Source organism: Scardinius erythrophthalmus, assembly GCF_964197995.2.
Source record: "Scardinius erythrophthalmus genome assembly, chromosome: 19".
NCBI lineage: Eukaryota > Metazoa > Chordata > Actinopteri > Cypriniformes > Leuciscidae > Scardinius > Scardinius erythrophthalmus.
In genome coordinates this window covers 37,983,986-38,004,756 of record NC_138239.1, presented here as the reverse complement: position 1 = coordinate 38,004,756, position 20,771 = coordinate 37,983,986, and the positions used below count along the sequence as shown (strand labels likewise).

Below are 20,771 nucleotides of genomic sequence, written 5' to 3'. Positions count from 1 at the left end.
ACGATTCGATTCGATTCACGATTCATGGTTGTCGATACGATTCAAGGACGATATTGGTTCATTTAGAACGATACGATCCAAATCGATTCAGTGACTTTTTAGCCAAAAATTCTTGTGCCAAAAGGGAATCAGGTATCAATTAATTATGGATATTAACAAACAAGTAAACAACAATTAATGTCAAATGCATTCACATTTTATTTGAATAAAGTAGGGCTGCACAATTGTGATTATTAATGACGATTTTCACAACATTGAATGATGTTTTGAATAGTTTGGCCATGGGACCCACATCTCCCCATGGTCATCAAGCCCACCCACCTTTTTAGGAATTATATAGGCCTATTATAATACATTTGTTTACACAAAAAATGTTGACACACAAGTTCCCTTTACTTAACATACAATAAAAATTGTAAGAATATTACAAATACTGATAAACAGTAGGCACTGCGAGGTTAAGCTCGTCCCAAACTAGTTTTTGTTAATACAATCTTGGTATGAGCCACCACAGTCATATAAAAATATACAAAATAACCAGTAAGTGGCATTTTTTTATGGAAACAAACAACAGTTAGGCTACCATGGTGATACACAATACTAGAAGAACTGGTAAAGAAACATGGAAACTGCGCATGATATATAGCAACACACATGACGTACCAATAACGTAATTTATTGGTATTTTACTTTTATTTCTTAACTTACTAATTTACGACGTTGCATGCTCGTATTTCTTTTGCGCTTTAGTGAAGTGATACTAGGTGATACACTGATACTACGCATGGCGACGACGTCACAGATAGGCAGACTGAATCGAGTAACGTTTAACGCCTTTATCATTAAAAGTGCTAAGAAAAAACATCCATATAAAGTCTGACGTGCTTAAATCCAATGCGTTATTTCCTAGTATCGATACAATCGATTCATTATCTTTGTTAGATCGATACATGTCGTCCGGAAGGCCAACTTGCCGAGCACAGATCGATGTAGTTGGATCATAGGAGTATAAATCGATACATCGATGTAGTTGATGAATCGTTACACCCCTACTATCTATCTATCTATCTATCTATCTATCTATCTATCTATCTATCTATCTAGTCATGAAGAACCTGTAACTCTATAAGTGATGCCTTGATCTATCTATCTATCTATCTATCTATCTATCTATCTATCTATCTATCTATCTATCCCCGTCTGTGTCATGAAGAACCTTTAACACTCCAGCTCAGATCTCCTGCAGTCAGACTCACTGTTTTGGACGATGTCCTGCATCTTCTTCCAGACTCTGAACGGCAGGTTGCCCAAGTATCGTGGCACATGAATCAAAGCTCCAGAAGCCATCTCTGGATCCGGCTGTGAGCTCTGGACTCTGGAAGAACATTCAGGAGTCAGAACTGCAGTGGCTTTGGATCAGAACCAGAGAGACCAGAGACAGGAGCAGATCACTCACCTTTCCATTGAGACGGGAAACTCCTGCAGAACAAACACACCATTTATCATCAACAACTCAATCAGTCAACCAATGATCAACCAATGATCTGAAATCAGACCTTCAGAAAGCAGACGTCACTGGCTTTCATCATCTCCTCCATGTCTTTGATTGTGTGTGAAAGAGCTGAGATGTGTGTGTTCATCTCCTCCAGCTTCTCCTTCATCCTCTGCTTCTTCTGCTCCTCTTCCTCCCTCAGTGCAGTGACTGTAGCTTCTTCTTCATCTCTGAGAAACTGATGAAGCTTCTCAAACTGCTGTTTAATCTGACGCTCTGTGTGCTCAGCTTGAGACTGAAATCACATCACATTCACTTCAATCATCTCAATCGACACACATCAACACTTCACATCATTCATATCAGAGATAAACTCAGATACCCGATATAGAACGGATCCAGAAGCAGATTGATGCTCGTCATTTACAGAAATAATAAACTATAATCCATTATATTAAATCATAACTGTATACAGTAATACTATACATGACTCTTGATTCTGTTTCCTCACCTTGATGTGTTGAACTGTTTTCTCAAACTCTCCTTTCATTTCTTCATTGCGTTTAAGTTTCTCTTGTAAGGTCTTCAGTGCTGTATTGATCTCCTCCTAGAATTGAACAAAAAACATAAAACACAAGATTACAGTGAAGAGGAGAAGAGAAGACAATACAGTGATATGATCATATAATGCAGGGGAAAAGTATTTGCCCTCATCCTGATTTCTTACATTTTTGTGCACATCTCATATTAAATTGCGCGGTGCGGTGCCTTGGGCTTCATTGGCACCATTTATTTTCAAGCATGTTAATGGCATATTTTTATGAATAAAGACCGGTATCACTGATATAGCTACTTATGTCTCTTTGTCCAAAATTTGAAACATTTATTAGGCTTAAAAAAAATATAACAACTTTTAATTTAAGTAAACTTAAAACAATCATCACTTAAACCCATAATAAATGTAATATTTACCTGTACCTTACCTGTCTAACCAATGTGAATTATATAGAAATTGAATACGTTTATAAAACATTCCGCACTGCATAAATTATAAATGAAAAATAGATTAATCCTTAAGCGTTTGGCAGTTAGTAATTTTCTCTGTTCCCATTGTTCTTTGGTTAACTTTACTAACAGAGAGAATTGCTGTCACTTACCGGCCGCTGCTGACAGGATCTCACGCATCTCATTCTCTACTCTTTACGAACTATTTAAGATTGTATTTAACTCATTTTACTGTTCTTGTGAAGATACTCGACAAAACTGACATTTTGACATAGCCTAAATGTGTGTGTTATGGTTCGTACAAGCGCGAAAGGGAACTCGATGGCGCGCTGTCGACTGCGAATGCGATACTGGCGCGCGTCTTTCTGTGTGTGTGTGTGTGTGTTTCAGGAGGACATTCATTCACTGACAGCGCGTTCTCTTTTGTCTTTCTCGCGCATTGATAGTTTAAAACATTTGCGTGAAGGAGAGCATGATCATATAACCCAAAGGATGACAGAAAGAACAGACGCTGCGATAAATATTTTAACATGTTAAAGCTGGACAAATGAATCGCATGCGTTTACTTTGACAGCACTAACGTTAGGCTACTTGTACACTGCTGACAGAAAATGCTGCGGTTTAAAGTGGACTCGTTTTCATGGTAGGCCTGCCATACACAGAATGTGTTTTTTTTTTGTAAGCTACACAGAATATTTAATTAAATATTCAAATGAAATATTTAGCCAAGTCTGAAGTTACCAAGGAGCAGTGTATGTTAACGTTAGCTCAGTTATCAACAGGTGTAGACAGAAAAGATGATTATCCTGACCTGAGCTAATTTACTGAACCAACTCACACCTCTCCTTTCTTTCTTTTCATCCACGATGACATTAAAGTCACGTACCGTTACCTGTTGTTTCTGGCGTTTCATCACTGTCTGTGCTGCAACCGGTAAGTTACTCGCTCATAGAACATTCAGTGAGCTATTTTACACAGGCTCGGTCCTGCTCCTCCGTGTCAATGACGGCGTGCGGTTAAACATCATAACAAACGAATTTGAGTGGGGGTGGGGAGGACAACGGGATTGGTCGGCGTTGCGTCACAAATCATGTGACCTGCGTAGCAACAAGCCGCGAAGGGTAAAACAAACCGATGGCAAAGCCCGAGGCAAATCAAAAAGGTATCTATTCACGGAAGTTTTGCTGTGGACTATGTCAATTATGGATACTAACGGACTACTTTGTATTAATGATGAATGGTCTTTGTATGCGAATGTATATGGGTGGTGAGAAGTGAATGTAATAAAACACTCATGTAATTAAGCGATTTGTGACTAACTACCTGTGAAAGGCGCTATATGAATACAGATCTTCTATTACAAAATGTCTTATCAACAGTCTCCTAGCGTCTGTAAAAAAAAAAAAAAAATATTGCATCACATTAAGTGTATTTTGATTGTCAAAACATTTTAGTAACTAATCTGAATTTTATTAGGTTTAGTGACAACATGTTACAATGTTTACATGGCACAATTTCTGGTAAGCTTAGCTAACGTTACGCTTTTTTATTATTTCAATTCAATTATTGGGATTTGATTTAATATTGACTCATTTGGATAAATATTAGGTAGGCTACGCAAGATAGGCATTAATTTTTCTCAAGAAAAAAACAACTCGCCTAATGCTGAAAACATGATACAGAGAGCCCCATCAGCTGGCAGTATTATTCATATTTAGCAAAATACTCCCTATAGCTCTTTTTTTCTAGCCAACTAACGTTACGTGCCATATCCATATTATGGTCATCAAATGGATTTCCTGAGGTAAATGCAATGTGACATTCTCCAGCTGTTTTACTGACCCCTTTGTTTGATTGATTGGTCGATATGATGAAATATACATTTCGGTAAGTTGTAAGGTATCTTTCAACATTGTTCATTCGTGTTTATTTACTGTTAGCTAGTAGAGAAGATCGGTTGGTTCACGTGCCGCTAGGGATCTGTCGCGTCCTTATCTACTGTCTATGGTCGCGTCACATTTACAAGCGCCAAAACGCTATTTGTTGTCTGAATTTCGTAATAAAAGTGACAGATCTGATAGTTGAGATTGTTGTTGTTGCAACCAACACCACAACAGTTTTTCGGCATGATTTGCAACCAAAGGAAAAGAGTTAGGTACTCGTTTGTCTTCCGCTTCGTGTGTTGCTTAATGGCGGGCGCTTGTTTGTTTTACCCTTCGCCGTGGTTGCTATGCGTGCGCAGTGCATTATGGGAGCACAAGTCCCGGATGTCCGACCTCGAGAATAATCTGAAGACCACGCCCACCAAGGGGGAAAACAAACCAACCGTCCCGGAAAAGAAGAAGAAGAAGAAGAGTTTCGAGGACCGTGCTGTGCGTCGACGGAAACGAAGAACGGAGGTCGGAGGCGGGCGGTTGGCGACAGCTGGATTGTGACTGGAGCGATGATGGAAGGAAGTAGCGTAGATTCCGGAAGTGATCCGGAAATGGAGGATGTGGATAGTGGAGGCGGCGAGAATGGAAGTAGTAAGTGGAGTGTAGTAGAAAATCGGAAAAGAAAGAAACAATCTTCAGAATCGGGTAGTGAGAAAGGAAATCTCCAGACTAGAAGAAGGAAAGAGGAATATAAGGTATTGTTGAAGTTTGTTGACTCGGTAAATGCGATTAATCCGTTGAAGCTGACGAAAACATTGAAAGAAATGATAGGGACAGTTGAAAGCATTACGACTTTGAGGGATGGCAATCTGTTGTTGTTTTGTAAAGACAGTAGGCAACAAAAATCAGCTCTGGGTATAAAATCGATGATTGGACATAAGGTGTTGTGCTCGATACCGGAAGAAAAGAATTGCAGGGAACTACACTAACCTTTTCCACTGGTGGCACTTGCGCTACTAACTTTTTCAGTTACTGGCGCAAAACATGATTTGGTCGCACAAATTATTTATAGTAAGCCGCTCTGGATAATAATAAACAATAATGAAACTGTATTACATACAGATGTGCTTTTTATTTTACTTGCCATCTTTTAAACCACATGCCTTCTTGTTTTTGTTTTCTTTAACATTGGTTGGGATAGATTTTCTCCTAAATGGATTTCAACATGCTATGGTTGGCACAGATGGGCAGACTCCTGAACTCTTAAGTAGTGATGCACCGATGTGAAAATTGTGGTCGATACCGATAATAACCGATATTAATATTGCTGTTATGGCATGAAACAGTAAAAAAAAAAAAAAAACAGGAACATTGTGTACAATTAAGATAGGCTACTTAATTTATTATTCCAATGGCAAAAATATTGTATCACGATTTTTTTCAGGAAAATCACGATTCTATCACGATTCTTTTTTATGTTGGTTTTACTATTTTGCGACTGAGCCTTACAGCCAAAACTTATGTCCATATTTTAAAAACAAAGCCTTGGGTAACAATACATATATAAAAAAATGGCAGACAGGGGCGAAGATAAAAATATTTGTCATTATTTTCTTTGTTATTAAATATTAAGATCAAAGATGCACATTACACATACACAACTTAATATACAAATTAAATAAACAGTGTTTTATGTTTTTAGCTTCATTAGGTGTATTTAACAGTAGCATTGAAGAAAGTAATTAAATGAACAAATATGAAAAAAAAAAAATAGACTTCACTGTATAAATTATACATTGATACTTATTAAAGCTACTTCAGTCAAGAGCAGTGAGTGATTTTCTCTTTGCATTTTGTTGTTTTATTAACATTCAAGGAATGGTTCTCCTAAAAATTCAAATCGTCATAATTTACTCTCTCAAGTTGTTTTAAACTCGAATGAGTTTCTTTCTTCTGTTGAAAATAAAAGTTATTTGGAAGAATGTGGGTAACCAAACAGTTGATGTACCCCAGTGGCTTTTCTCCTTTGGAAGTCAACGGGGACCAGCTACTGGATAGCCACATTCTTCAAAATATTAATATTAGAAAAATATTAGAAAATATTAGAAGGAAATTAATACAGGTTTGGAACAACATTAGAGTGCGTAAATGATTTTTGGGTGAACTATCCCTTTAAGGACAAGCGGCAGCGTGTTTACTATTGCTACTGTCTTGCGCGACGCGTCTATTATACACGCATTTGACAAGCAGATTTACTCAATTTTCTCAAGTTTGCTTTCACTTTAGACATAACCGACTTTGTTTATCTAAACCTTGTGTGTATTTAACAGTATAAGCACAATAAGACTCGAAAGATAACTTAGTCCAGTATCCAGGCGCTGGTAGACAGGCTTTTAGTGCATGTGTGAGAGCTTCACAAGTACGCGCTGAGGAAGGAACGCACACGTTAGAACACGTTAAAATATAAAACGTTAAATATTAAATGTAAACTATAGCCCGTCAATTTTCTTTTTACAATTATCTTCTCTCTCTGTGTGTGCGCGTCCGTGTTTGTGTGTGAGAGAGAGAGAGAGAGAGAGCCGCTCGCGCAGCACTGATACAATGGTAGGCTACGTTTTAATCTAAGTAACGGTCGCGGGGCTGAAGTTAACTTGATGTTTTGAATGCTCAGACGCAGAGCACGTTATAAAACGTATTCTTAAAATACACATTTCTGTTTTAATAAATGCTCATAGTAAATCATAGCATATTGCCTAAAACATAGGTACAAAAATAATCAGTGATACATTTGCGACCCATTAAAAATTAGGGTCGCAATGGCATTTCAAAAGGTCGCATATGCGACCATTTTGGTCGCAGTGTAGTTCCCTGAATTGGGTTAGAGGTGTTGTAACAGGGATTCCGACAGATGTCACGGAGGAGAAGATTAAAAGAAATATCACAGGAGCAGCAGTAAAGTTTGTTAAACGGCTCAAGTGTGTTAGAAATAACGAGAAGATGGACAGCCTCTCAGTAATGATAAACTTTGATGAAAATAAAATGCCAGAGAAAGTTTATTTAGGATTTGTAAGATATGCAGTAAGACCATACGTTCCGCCGCCGCTAAGATGCTATAAGTGTCAAAAATTCGGTCATGTAGCGGCAGTATGCAGAGGTAAGCAGAGATGTGCGCGGTGTGGAGGTGAACATGAGTACGGCAAATGTGGGCAAGGTGTAAATCCTAAATGCTGCAACTGTGGTGGGGATCATAGTGCAGGATACGGTGGTTGTCAGGTACGGAAAAAGGCAGTCAAGGTTCAAAATGTTAGAACGACAGAAGGAATAACATACGCTGAGGCATTGAAGAAAGTAAACCAGATTCCTAAAACAAATGAAACTATGAATGAAGAAATTCATTCAAAACAACAGAGGAAAGAACAAAGAGATGAAAAGGTAGTAGTGGATGATAAGGTGGCATTTGTAGCATTTATCGCTGAAGTAGTGAACTGTTCAGCTCAAACTGAAAGCAGGACTGAAAGAATCAAAATCATTATCAGAGCTGCAGAAAAGTACTTAGATCTGGGGAATGTTACTGTTGACATGATAAATGAAAGGCTCAAGATTCCAACATTAAATAGTCAAGCAGTAAATAGTCAGACAACATGTGGTGGATCTTAATGGTGTTATATATCTTGCAATGGAATGCAAGAAGTTTGATTGCAAATGGACAGGAGTTTAAGAAATTTATAGCAGACCAAGAGAAAGGCCCAGATATTATATGTATACAGGAAACTTGGCTTAAATCACAATATAACTTTCTAATACATGGATATACTACTATTCGGAGGGATAGACAACAAGGGAATGGAGGTGGAGTAGCTACTTTTATAAAGCAAGGAATTGGGTATAAAACAGTTGAGGTAGATGGGGAAGTAGAAGTTGTGGTGGTGGAAATATGGGAAGGATCAAGGTGTATTAGAATAATTAATTTTTACAATCCATGTGATAGGTTAAGCAAGGATATTCTAGAAAGTATAGTAGGGAATGAAAGTCAAAAAACGGTGTGGTGTGGTGATTTTAACGCTCATAGTTCAATATGGGGAAGCACAAAAACAGATTATAATGGTAAGATCATTGAAGATATGCTAGATTGGGGAAGATTAGTGTGCATTAATGATGGAAGTCATACTAGAATTGATTTGAATAAGGGAAGGCATTCGGTATTAGACTTGACAATAGTATCTGAAAGTTTAGCGAGCAAATGTGAATGGAAAGTACTAAAACAAAGTACAGTAGGAAGTGATCATTTTCCTATTTGCAGTAAAGTTGGAGTAGATATAGAACAAAGAGTGGGGGAAAGAATGCCTAGGTGGAGGTTCAAGTCAGCGGATTGGGATAAGTATAAGGAGTTATGTGGAAGCAAAATGAAGGACATTAGTAAATGTATAGAAGATGTTGATGTTTTTAATAATGAAATATGCAAGGTTCTTCAGAGTACAGCTGTAGAAGTAATAGGTAAGAGGAAGGCAGGCAGCAGGAAGAAAGTTATGCCATGGTGGAACGAGGAGTGTAGTGAGGCAATAAAAAGGAGAAATAAAGCACTCAAGAAGGTAAGAAGGTCACTTAATTATAATGATTTAATTAGTTATAGAAGGGCACAAGCTATAGTGAGAAGAGTTATTCGGACGTCTAAAAGAAATTATTGGAGGGAATTTTGTAATAGAATAGGGGAAGACATTGAAATAAGTGAGTTATGGAATATGATACGAAAGATGGGAGGGATACAAAGAGATTACAACATACCTGTATTAGAATATAATAATAGACAAATTATATCTGAAAGCGGTAAAGCAGAGGTATTTGCAGAAACATTCGTTAAAATTCATAGTAATTCGAATTTATCAGAGGATGCGAGGAAAACTAGGGACCAGATACTAAGTAAATATCCTCATTTATTGGAGGAAAAGGGACTTTCAGGAAGTACAATGGATTCAGAGTTTACTTTGTATGAATTGAAAAAAGCGCTTGCAAGGGTTAAGCAAACATCTCCAGGCAGAGATGACATTTGTTATGAGATGGTAAAACATTTATCAGAGACAGCATTAGAGACAATTTTGAGGCTTTTTAATAAGGTTTGGGAGTTAGGAAAGTTACCAAATGACTGGAAGCATGGTGTCATAGTGCCAATTCCAAAACCAGGCAAAGATCATACACAGCCAAATAATTATAGACCTATAGCTTTAACGTCTAATCTATGCAAAATAATGGAGCGTATGGTCATGAGTAGATTAGTATATGTCATTGAAAGGGATAATATTTTATCACCTTATCAAAGTGGATTTAGGAAAGGACGTAATACAATGGACTCAGTACTGTGCCTGGAATCTGAAATAAGAAAGGCTCAGGTAAATAAGGAAGCTTTAGTTGGGGTATTTTTTGATGTCGAAAAAGCTTATGACATGATGTGGAAAGAGGGACTTTTAATTAAGTTAGAAAAAATGGAAATTAGAGGAAGAATGTATAACTGGATCAGGGATTTCCTGTTTAACAGAACTATACAAGTAAGAGTAAGTACTGCTTTTTCTCAGATACACACAATAGAGAATGGAACACCTCAGGGAAGCGTTAGTAGTCCAATTCTGTTTAATATTATGATTAACGACATCTTTACAAAGGTTGATAGGGGCATTGGAAGATCTTTATATGCGGATGATGGAGCACTGTGGAAAAGAGGGCGTAATGTAAAGTATGTGGAAAGATGTTTGCAGAATGCCGTTAAAATGGTAGAAAATTGGGCAAATGAATGGGGATTTCGGTTTTCAGTAGATAAAACTCAGGTAATTTGTTTTGCAAAAAGGAAAAGTAACCCTACCATTAACATCAGATTGTATGGACAAGAAGTGAAGCAAACAGCAGTTGTGAGGTTTCTGGGTATATGGATGGATTTGAAATTGAATTTTAGTATGCATATCCAGAAACTGGTTGACAAATGCAAAAAAGCATTAAATATCATGAGGTGTTTAGCAGGAGTTGATTGGGGAGCATGTCGCCAGTCTCTTAAAATAATATATTGTGCTCTAATAAGATCGGCAATAGATTATGGCAGTATGGTATATTGCACTGCATCCAAAACACAACTCGTAAAAATAGAGGCAATTCAGTCACAAGCTTTGCGAGTTTGTTGTGGAGCGTTTAGATCCTCTCCAATAACAGCAGTGCAAGTAGAGATGGGTGTAATGCCTCAAGTAATTCGTAGGCTCAAGTTAAAGATGAGGTATTTTATAAGTATAAAGGGACACTCGGACAGTCACCCAGTTAAAATGGTGTTGGAGGATTGTTGGGAATATGGACATAAAAAGTTATCAAGTTTTGGATGGAAGGCCAGTGAGGAAGCCCGGAGAATGGGATTAAGTGACTTCAATGTTGCTCCTACTGTGGCTAGGTCAGCAATTCCTCCTTGGCTTTTCCCAATGCCTTTGATTGATACTCAACTGCTTAAAGAAAAGCATAACAATACAAATGGATTAGGAAATTTAAATATACAGCAATACATTGATCAAACTTATTATAGTGCAGTTCAAATATACACTGATGGTTCAAAAGACCCAGAATTTGGGAAAACAGCAGTAGCGGTATATATTCCACTTTTTAACATTAGAATGGCAAAAAGAATATCAGATTATCTTTCGGTATTCACTGCAGAAATTATTGCAATATGTCTAGCACTTCAGTGGATAGAAGAAATCCAACCAACAAGGGTAGTGATATGTACAGATTCTTTATCCGCTCTAAATAGCTTGGAAAGTGGAACATCATCAGCAAGGCAAGACATGATAAATGAAGTAATGCAGAGTCTTTACAGAACAAGACAGTATGGACTTCTGGTAAATCTTGTATGGGTTCCATCGCATATGGGTGTGAAAGGAAATGAGGAGGCTGATAATCTGGCTAAACAGGCATTAAATCATTCACAAATTGACATTGAAGTGGCATTAAGTAAAACAGAAATTAAAGTGATAATAGCTAAACAAATACAGGAAATTTGGCAGAAAGAATGGAATGAAGGAATAAAAGGTAGACATTTTTACTGCATTCAAGGAAAAGTTGGGTCAGAGAGAAGAAGATTCGGAAACAGGAAAGAGGATGTTTTAATATCAAGAATGCGTATTGGACATTGTTTATTAAATCAAAGCTTACAAAGAATTGGTAAACATGAGAATGGAAATTGTGACAAATGTGGATTAGTTGAAACTATAGAGCATGTCCTTTTAGAATGTGAAGCTTATGAAAGAGAGCGGTCCCAGTTAAGACATGCTTTAAGAAATGTAGAAATCAATGAGTTGACACTTCAGGTTCTCCTAGGACAAGGTGCTAAACAATCAAGAGTTTATCATGAGCTATTTATATTTTTAAAGGAAACAGGATTATTTAATAGGATTTAAAACTCCATTATGTGTAAATTTTATATGGATATATACAGGGGTTAAATTGGGATTTATTATGTGGGGGGGGCTCTCCCTAGGGGGGTCCGGGGGAATGCCCCGCGTGAATTAAAAAAAAAAAAAAAAAACTATTAAATGGCATTTTCTGGAGAGTTTTGTGCAAAGAAATGGAGAAATTGAGTCTTACATGATATGTGAAAAACTGCAAGGTTAATAGCATATTTGCATTGTTGTAGTATCAACAGGTATTAGGACATTTAGCATTTACATTACTGTTAATCAGCAGTGGTGGAATGTAACGAAGTACAAATACTTTGTTTCTGTAAGCCTACTTTACTTAGGCTAAGTAGAATCAATAGTGCATACTTTTGACTTTTACTTCGTTACATTTTGCTGCAATTATTATACTTTCTACTCCACTACATTTCTACAACGTTTCGTTACATTTTCTGATCAGTTTTTCCCCTGCCAAAACAGGGATTGAAAAAAATGTCCTGTTTTCGGTGCTGATGCGGTGGTGAGCGTTCATGTAACATGTGAGGGTGGCACTGCCAACAAAGCACCTAAAAGCTGTCACAAAGAACCGGCAAAAGTAATGATTAATATGTAAAATATAGCAAGGAGACATTTTAATTGTTTATTAATAAACAAGTGTTTTCTGTGTCAGTGCCCTGCATAGATGAAGTTGACGATGCTATCCTCGCGATCTTCGCAGTAGTGAACTCGCCAGAGAGAAATACACATTTCATAGGCCTACGGATTACACAAGCAGCCAGTGGCGTGCACAGACCTCCTCCGGGGCAGGGGCGGAAGGACCAAAAAGGGCACTTTTTTTAAAAAAACTTTTATTTTTAAAATAAATCACCTGTATTTAAAGCAGTATCCGTCTGTCTGTTGTGTTTTATATATTTTAATGACTTCCTCACAATTATTTGGAATATCTCAGTCGATGGAGAGCAGCAGTAGGTCAGAGAACCTCTCTCGGAAATGATGATAATATAACTAAATATTATTTACTTAACCTAACAAAACCGCGAATCAAGTCGGTAATTATGAGGAATTCATGTTTAGTTATGTTGATGTTATAAATTGTAGGCCTATGTATTCAATAAAGTGTTAGCTATCATGAAATCAGTAACACTTTACAATAAGGTTTCATTAGTTAAATTTATTAACATGAACTAATAATGAACTACACTTCTACACAATTTATTAATCTTAGTTAATATTAATTTCAGCATTTACTAAAACATTATTAAAATCAAAAGTTGTATTTGTTAACATTAGTTAATGCACTGACTGTGACATAACATGAACAAACAATTAAAAGTTGTATTATTATTAAGATTAACAAATAGGCCTACAGTAGCCTAACAAATGTTTAGTTTAGTTTAGTTTCAGACACAGTTGAGCTAACAAACAACAGCACAGTCTGAAACAGGTGTAGGCTGAAGCTCTTGCTTATAATGCCTACCTTTTTAAAACATCTCATATTTTAATAAAAAATAAAAATAATTATTGTCTTACATCATTATGTTGACAAACAAATATAAACAGAATACAAAAACATCAGTATTTCCTATGCAATACCATTGCACAATCCAAATACAACAAAAGCAGCTTGTTCATTTACATTCTTTAAATGGTTTCATATAGTTTCAGTGCATTATTTTTTAAATAGTTTCTTTAACTTATTAAGTGCCCCACATATTTTTAATTCCTCATGACAGCTATTCCATAGATTTACACCTTTAACTGAAATACAATGGTGTTTTGCATTGGTCCTATGTTCTTTTTGAATTGTACAAGTTCCCCTTAAGTCATGTTGGCATTCTCTTTCTGTGAACAACCCTTGGATACTTTCTGGCAATTGATGATTTTTTACTTTGTACATGATCTGTAATGTTTTTAGTTGTTTTGCTCATGATTAGTTAATGTTAGTTAATATGAATAATAAACAAATGAACCTTATTGTAAAGTGTACTATGAAATCAAAGATATAAATTCCTTACAATTTAGAGCTGGACATGGACTTTTCCTTGGACATGAAATTTCCTTTCACTAGATGTATTTCCCCAAGCTAGTAACACTTGCTATGGCCTGGACAAAAACGAATGACATTGTCAGACTCAGAATGCGGCTGAAATTGAGTTATACTTTTATGATTGTTAAGCATAACTCACATGCTGACGCAACTTTTACAGTAGCATGGTAGGATAAATGTAACTTTTCCGTATTAGCTTAATGTTACCTGCTGCCGTGCAATTTGAAGACTCGCGGCGACTGCTGTGTATAATACATAGCGCTGAAAAAAAGAACGCCTACTGCCACTTCACATCCGCCAAATGCTTCCGCCAAAAAAAAAATATATTTAATATTAGTTTGTATTATTATTGTTCGTGGCAATGGTGTATAAGTGTATTGTTATTTATTATAATATTTATTTTAATAATTGTTATTATTTACATTTATCAGAGAGGGGCACAATACATTTTGAGACAAAAGGGGCAGGGGCTTGAGCCCCCCCTGTTTTTTGTCTATATACTATATTTACTTATTTATTAAATCCAGGCAATTGGTATTATTGACTAAAATTAAGATACAATTAATACAAAACGAAATTCATTTTAAAGAAAGGCTTTGTGCTTTCTGTTTGAGGTCTCAGTGAAAGTTTTAAACAGTCTTTTAGTGCTGCTTTCAGAGCACTCACGTCCGTAACATTGTTTTTTCCTCATAAATGCGAACATGAAAAATAAAATAAAATGAATGTGTTATGTTCTGAGGAGAGCCAACCCTTCTTCATCCGGTGGGTAGTATTAGGCTTCTTTGGTTTGCAGTGCAATTCACAGAATTACAAAAAAATATTTTGCCACCTATAAGTTCAAGATTTTTTGTGTCACGTCCACGGCATGTGTAGCCTATTTCCCTCATATTAAATATAAAACGCTTGATTACACATTGTATTACCTTGTTATGATAGTGACCCATACAATGTGCCAAACATTTTTTCCTTACCTTGTCATTCAAGGCCAGGGCACTTTTTGTACAACCAACGTTGTGCTGAACTTGACAAAATTGATCTGCTGCTAAAGCAGCGGCCAGCAGCACGTTTTTTTTTTTTTTTTTTTTTTTTTTTTTTTCTCAAGGTAGTAGAAGGTTATGGAACTTTTGCGCGCTTCCACATACCGCGCAACTAAGGATCTCCCAGGAACATTCATTATATATTGCTGCATAGTCTACATTTATCCGTGTCGGAGTTCTGAGTAGTAGCCTATACCTAGATGCGCATGGCATGCACGAGCGGTGCGCGATCATGGTCGACTGACAATGAGATTAAGCAGCTGAACAAGAGTACAGCTGTGTTCCGATTGTTCTCATCTCAGCTCCGCCGAGACAAAATAGACATGCCATTTCAAAATCTTTCAATTATAATCAGAAATATGTTTTCAAAAGCATCACTTTCATCAAATTTTATGTGACATAATTTCCAGTAGGCAACTGACTGCAAACGAGCAGGCTTATGTGCCGGGGCTGAGCCCCGGAGAGCCCCGGCCCAATTTAACCACTGGATATATATATATATATATAATTTTTTTTTTTTTTTTTTTTTTTTTTTTTTTTAAAGAGTAGATATAGTTTGAACTTCCTTTCCAAATATGCGCTTCACACTCCATTTCAGTAGGTGGCGGGAATGCACCTTTTAAGTTGGTTTGCCAACCGCCATTAAATCCTAGAAGAAGAAGAAGAAGAAGAAGAACCAACCGTCCCCATTGACTTTGCATTGCGAGAGGCTGCCTCCTTGTCATTTCTTGCTTCTAACAAAAGACAGAAAAATGCCTAAAAGCTGCTATGTGACAAGGTGTACAGAAATTACGCCCGTGCAGGACATCATCCAAAGCTTCATGAACTAGCGCTCCTTTCCCCCACAACGTTAATCTCAATCACACTGTGTTGCCAGGCCCCGCCCTGCTCTGCTTCTGATAGGCTTGTAACGTTAGTAGAGCTGCGTTTCTTTCATATGATTGGTAGGTGAAATCAATTGACTCGAAAATATTAAACCGCATGCAAGATTCAAATTTATTTATTTTTTCTTCCTCACGGCCGCACGCCGGAGATCCGGCACGGTGCCGGAATACTTTAAGCCCTGCAGTTTGTAAAAGAAAATGTTATTTATTGAAGCAAAAAGGTGCAGTTTTCTGGGCTACAAAAGAAAACTCTCTTTGTAAACACTTCCAAAGGATGAGGATTAAAACTAAATCAGTAAAATGACCACAGCGACACAACAGCAGTGTAACCTTCTGACGACTGCTGGAGGAGGAGTCTATTTACATGACGAGATTTACAAGTGGAAAGACTGAAGGCTTCTCTAGCGAGGAAACGGACCATCTACGCGACAAGCCAGACGTGACAATGAAAACTGCGTCGGGCTGAAACCAAGCGTGTCGCACAAGCCCTGAAAAGTGAAGCCAAAACGTCTCGATCGCCCCCCGGTGACTGGTCCTAGTATAGGTCATAAACCCCGCCTCCCCATGTTATTCAACGGGACGCGAGACCAACTAAACAATTAAATAACACTTCAAATATCTTTTTTCTAAAGGTGGTTTCTTTCACTTGCTGTCGTTTTTATCACGCTGATGCAAGTTCAAGTGTCTGTTTCAAAAATAAGTTGTTTTTTAGTTAGTTACGTGATGCGGTGGTGTAACGTCATGATTGACAGCTGTGATTGACAGGTTCTCTGAGCGAAGTAGTCACTGAAGCACCAACGGACATTTTTTTCGGGATCTTCGGAGGACTGAGGAGATTGTATTTACATTATTTTAACAAGCCTCTTGTCGTACTGCAATCAATTTTTTAAAAAGTGTGCAGAATCCACTCTCCCTGAGTGTATAGAGAGCCTAAGTCCCGCCCCTCCGCTTCCGGCTCATGGGACCTTACTTCGGAAAAAATATGTATGGAAGTCAATGGCGAGAGATAACTTATCTTTTTATTCCGTCTGAACTGTGCCCTGAATTACACATATGATGTTTGTCAATTTAAAAGGTAATTATGAAAGTCAAGAAAGTCGCAGTTTGTCATAAAACAGAAGAGTAACGTTTAGTTTTATGTGAAAATCGCTCAATGAACTACATCTCTCGTCTCGCACTATGTACGTCACAAGATCCGTTGCTCGTATGTATTCTGGCTCAAAACACTCAGGCATGACGGCGTTGCGTTACGATTATAAGGTAAGACTACAGAAAAAATGACAGACGTTAGCTTCAGTAAAGTTAGCTTCATTCATTGAGAGAAAAGGCATGACGTCGCATGTGCGCCTTCTGGGTTTGTAGTCTTTCTAATTACGTATTTTCACAGTCTTATACCTCAGCAGTTTTACATCAAGCTGCGACTTTCTTGACTTTAAAATGTATCTTTTAAATTGATAAACATCATATGTGTAAATCAGGGCACAATTCAAACGAGATCAAAATATTTGTTGTCTCTCGCCATTGACTACCATACAATATTTTTCCGAAATAAGGTCCCATGGTGGTCGACCGGAAGGGGAGGGACTTAGGCTCTCTATTCTGCGAGGGTGAGGGCGGAGCGTTGATTTCACGGCTTTACTTCCTGCTCACTACTGCGCAGGTCTGGTCCCGAGATCGCTACTGCGCAGACTCAAGTTCCAATATGTCAGCGGCAGCGCCATATCGGGACTCTGGCGGCTTCAGTTCTCATCAATGGAAGAGAGCGAAGGGGCGTCTTCCATCTTTTTTTACAGTCTATGGCTGAAACTAGCACAACACACTTGAGTCGCGCCTGACGCTGCATTGCACCAAGTGTATGATAGGGCCCTCTGTGTGTGTGTGTGTGTGTGTGTGTGTGTGTGTGAGTGAGCGCTACTCTTTTTACTACTCTCTTCATGTCACTTTCAGTTTCATTTACATGTTAAAACGAGATATTTGTCTTACCTTATATGATGAAACCACTTCACTGATGGGTCTGACTTTGTGATTGTCGTGTTGTTGTGAAGTATAGCACACTACACACACAGGCTGTTTGTCCTGCAGACAGAAGAGTTTGAGTTTCTCACTGTGTAAACTGCAGATCTCCTCAGATCCTGATGAACGCGTCTCATTTCTCTCCTTCAGGATCGACTCGCACAAGTTTTTTAACGCCAGATTAAGAGGAGGTTGATCTTTTGAGGATCTTCTCCTGCAGACAGGACACTCCTGAGCTTTCTTGGTTCTCCAGAACTGTTGAAGACACTCTTTACAGACACTGTGACTACATGATAAAACAACAGGAGCCCTGAAGATTTCACAGCACACGGGACAAGAAAGCTCTTCAGCAAAGACATTTAGTGAAGCCATTTTCACCGTTTGAGCTCCAGCAACACAAACTTTACTTTCACTTTCTGAACGACGGGTTTATAAATGAATCACCTTGAGAATTACAGCGATCTGCTGTCTGTTCAGAAACAAATGTCTCAAAAATCCTTCTTGAAAGTGTTTGTCTTCATTCTCCACTGATCGCTGCTTCTTTATTGCTTTTGTCGAGAGGGAAGAGAGTCAGCATGACAGAAAAGAGAAATAATAAGTCAGTCTCTTCCTGGTAAGTGTTGTAAGAGGGTGGAGTTTATGATCACATGTGGGCTTTCTCAGGTATAATGCTATAAATCAAAACCTTGAATCAAACACTAAAGAACAATGAAAAACACAAATATTGACAATAAAAAATACACTTTATTTGTGTGTTTTATTTATTGCTCTTTATTTTTACATAGAATATTTGTTCAAGTATCCAATGACTCTGAGTTTTGACTAAGTTTTGTTAATCCTTTTGTTAATGAAACCATTTTGTAACTCTTCATCATCATCATTGGACTAAAGTGTTAATTCACAGCTGCTCTTGTTTTGCAGATTTTACAGTTATGCTGTGCTTTTACAGTAATCCTTAATTTACAGACACAAAATTTACAAGTGGATATAATGTGGATACAAGTAGGCTACTTAAATACAGTTATAAAGTTTCTGGAGGTACAATAAAGTGCTTCAAATAAATTATCATGTCCAGAGTGAGACGACGGCTTCTTTATTTGAAGTAAAAACAACAACAAAATACCTCCAGTTTGTATCCTGGGGCCTGTTTCAGAAAGGAGGTTTAGTGAAAACTCTGAGTATGTTAACCCTGAAATGAGGGAAACTCTGAGTTTTCTGTTTCAGAATGGGAGGTATGTTAAACCTGAGAAAGCAGAGTAAGTCAAGCCCGTTTCTGAAAGAGAGGTAACTTATACTCAGAGTCAGTTACCATGGTAACTTACTCTGTGAACCTAACCTGGTCGGGAGCAGGTTTTCTTCGGTAAACCCAGAGTTTCTTTCGGTCTCCTCCCCTTTTTTAAAGAGGAAGTCGTGTTTAAACACCTCATTCATTCTTTCAGTACATTCTTATTAATAAAATTAATCTTTTATTAATAAATAAAATATTGCTATTTTTACAGCAGTTTTTTTCTTTTTCTTTTTTAAAAAAGATGAAGTCTATATACTGTAACTACTTTACTGGCAACTGAAAATACAGTAGCAGATTACATTGACGTGCGGTCTTGGGTAGGCCTGCCAAAATTCAAAAATAAAAATGTTTATTAAATAATAAAATTGTATTTGTATTTTTACTTTTTATTCTTGTGATTTATATATGCAATACGTGTGTTATTCAAATTGTTTAGACGTTATTATGACAAATGTAGCAGTTAGGCATAATCAAATAAAAACAAATGGTAGAATAAGCAGTGCTTTTACTGTCCATTCATTGCAGACGACAAGCGAAAAACCCATGTTGCGCATGCGCACTTCGATCCTGTATTCTTTAACATGTACGGCAAAAAGCACAAATCTGCCGTGCCTTTGGCCGTAAATATGCTATGCCAGTAAACATCTCCATTACAAATCAGACGTGGACCAATTAAAATCGAGATATTACTGGACATTTGCGCAGCTAACGTCATTAACGTTACTTGCGCCACAGACCACACCCAATGACCACACCTAGCCTACATGCCTAATCCCCGCCAAATTAAAAGTGAAAATGACAGCACCGTCCATGAACACGATCACGGAGTTAAAACATTTTTCCAAGCTCGATTTTATTTCAAAATCTGAATTAATATCAAGAGGGAGGTCTACGCCAGCCTTAGATGGACTAGTGCAGCAAAAGGGCCCAAAAATGGTCTGATCGTTTCAAACAGACTGGTATGGAAGAAAAGATTGGCTATGTGGCTGTGCTAACAATCAGCGGCTGTACTGCTATCCCTGCCTGCTTTTTTCAACGAGTCGGACTGTTTGGACTTCAACGGGATATTGTGATTTGAACAACCTGCCCGCAGCTTTAACTAAGCATGAAAAGTCGTCAGCTCACATCCAGTGTCAAATTACACTGAGAACCTTTGGAAAATCTCGGATCGACCATGCACTTGACGAGCAAAGGAGGCTGACTATAACCTACCACAGTGAAAAGGTACAGGAAAACAGAGAGGTTTTGAAGGATCTGTAAGGCCCGTGAAATTGGTCCAATGGAGGTTTTCCAATAACACAGGGAAGGTCTCACGTGCTCTGTCCTCACTCATGCAAAGTATTGGTTGGTTAAATTTACAATACATTTAGTTATGTATTCTCTCGTTTATTTCATCTGACTCCATAAATGAAAGGGTTTTAATGATATCTGTGGATCATTAATCATGGGTGAATGTTTGACTATTCCGTTTAACTCTTCAATGAAAATAATATCAAAGTCAGATAGAATAATCAAATGTAACAATTTATTATGTCAGGTAAATGTATCATGCCAATTCCATAATCAATTCAAAGATAATCGATACAAAACATCAAATGCTCTGGAATAGAGAGAAGATGCAAACCCAACATTAAGAAATACGTGAGGCTGAGAGATCTATATCTCTCAGCCTAACGGACCGATCTCAAGTACAGAAAAGGCCTCGATCTCCCT

At 37.5% G+C, this 20,771-nt stretch overlaps 1 protein-coding gene across 1 annotated transcript in view; it reads right to left on the bottom strand.

Moving 5' to 3' along the window:
- Positions 1 to 18,385, bottom strand: part of LOC308707779 (nuclear factor 7, ovary-like) — a 30,852-nt gene extending 12,467 nt beyond the window's left edge. Inside the window, exons 1-5 of the mRNA XM_081394439.1 lie at positions 17,741 to 18,385; positions 2,004 to 2,099; positions 1,557 to 1,787; positions 1,457 to 1,479; positions 1,257 to 1,375 (exon numbers count right to left, since the gene is read on the bottom strand). Coding sequence (XP_081250565.1) covers positions 1,257 to 1,375; positions 1,457 to 1,479; positions 1,557 to 1,787; positions 2,004 to 2,099; positions 17,741 to 18,142 — 871 coding nt within the window. The 5' untranslated portion in view covers positions 18,143 to 18,385. The remainder of the gene's footprint in view (positions 1 to 1,256; positions 1,376 to 1,456; positions 1,480 to 1,556; positions 1,788 to 2,003; positions 2,100 to 17,740) is intronic.
- Positions 18,386 to 20,771: the final 2,386 nt, after the last annotated feature.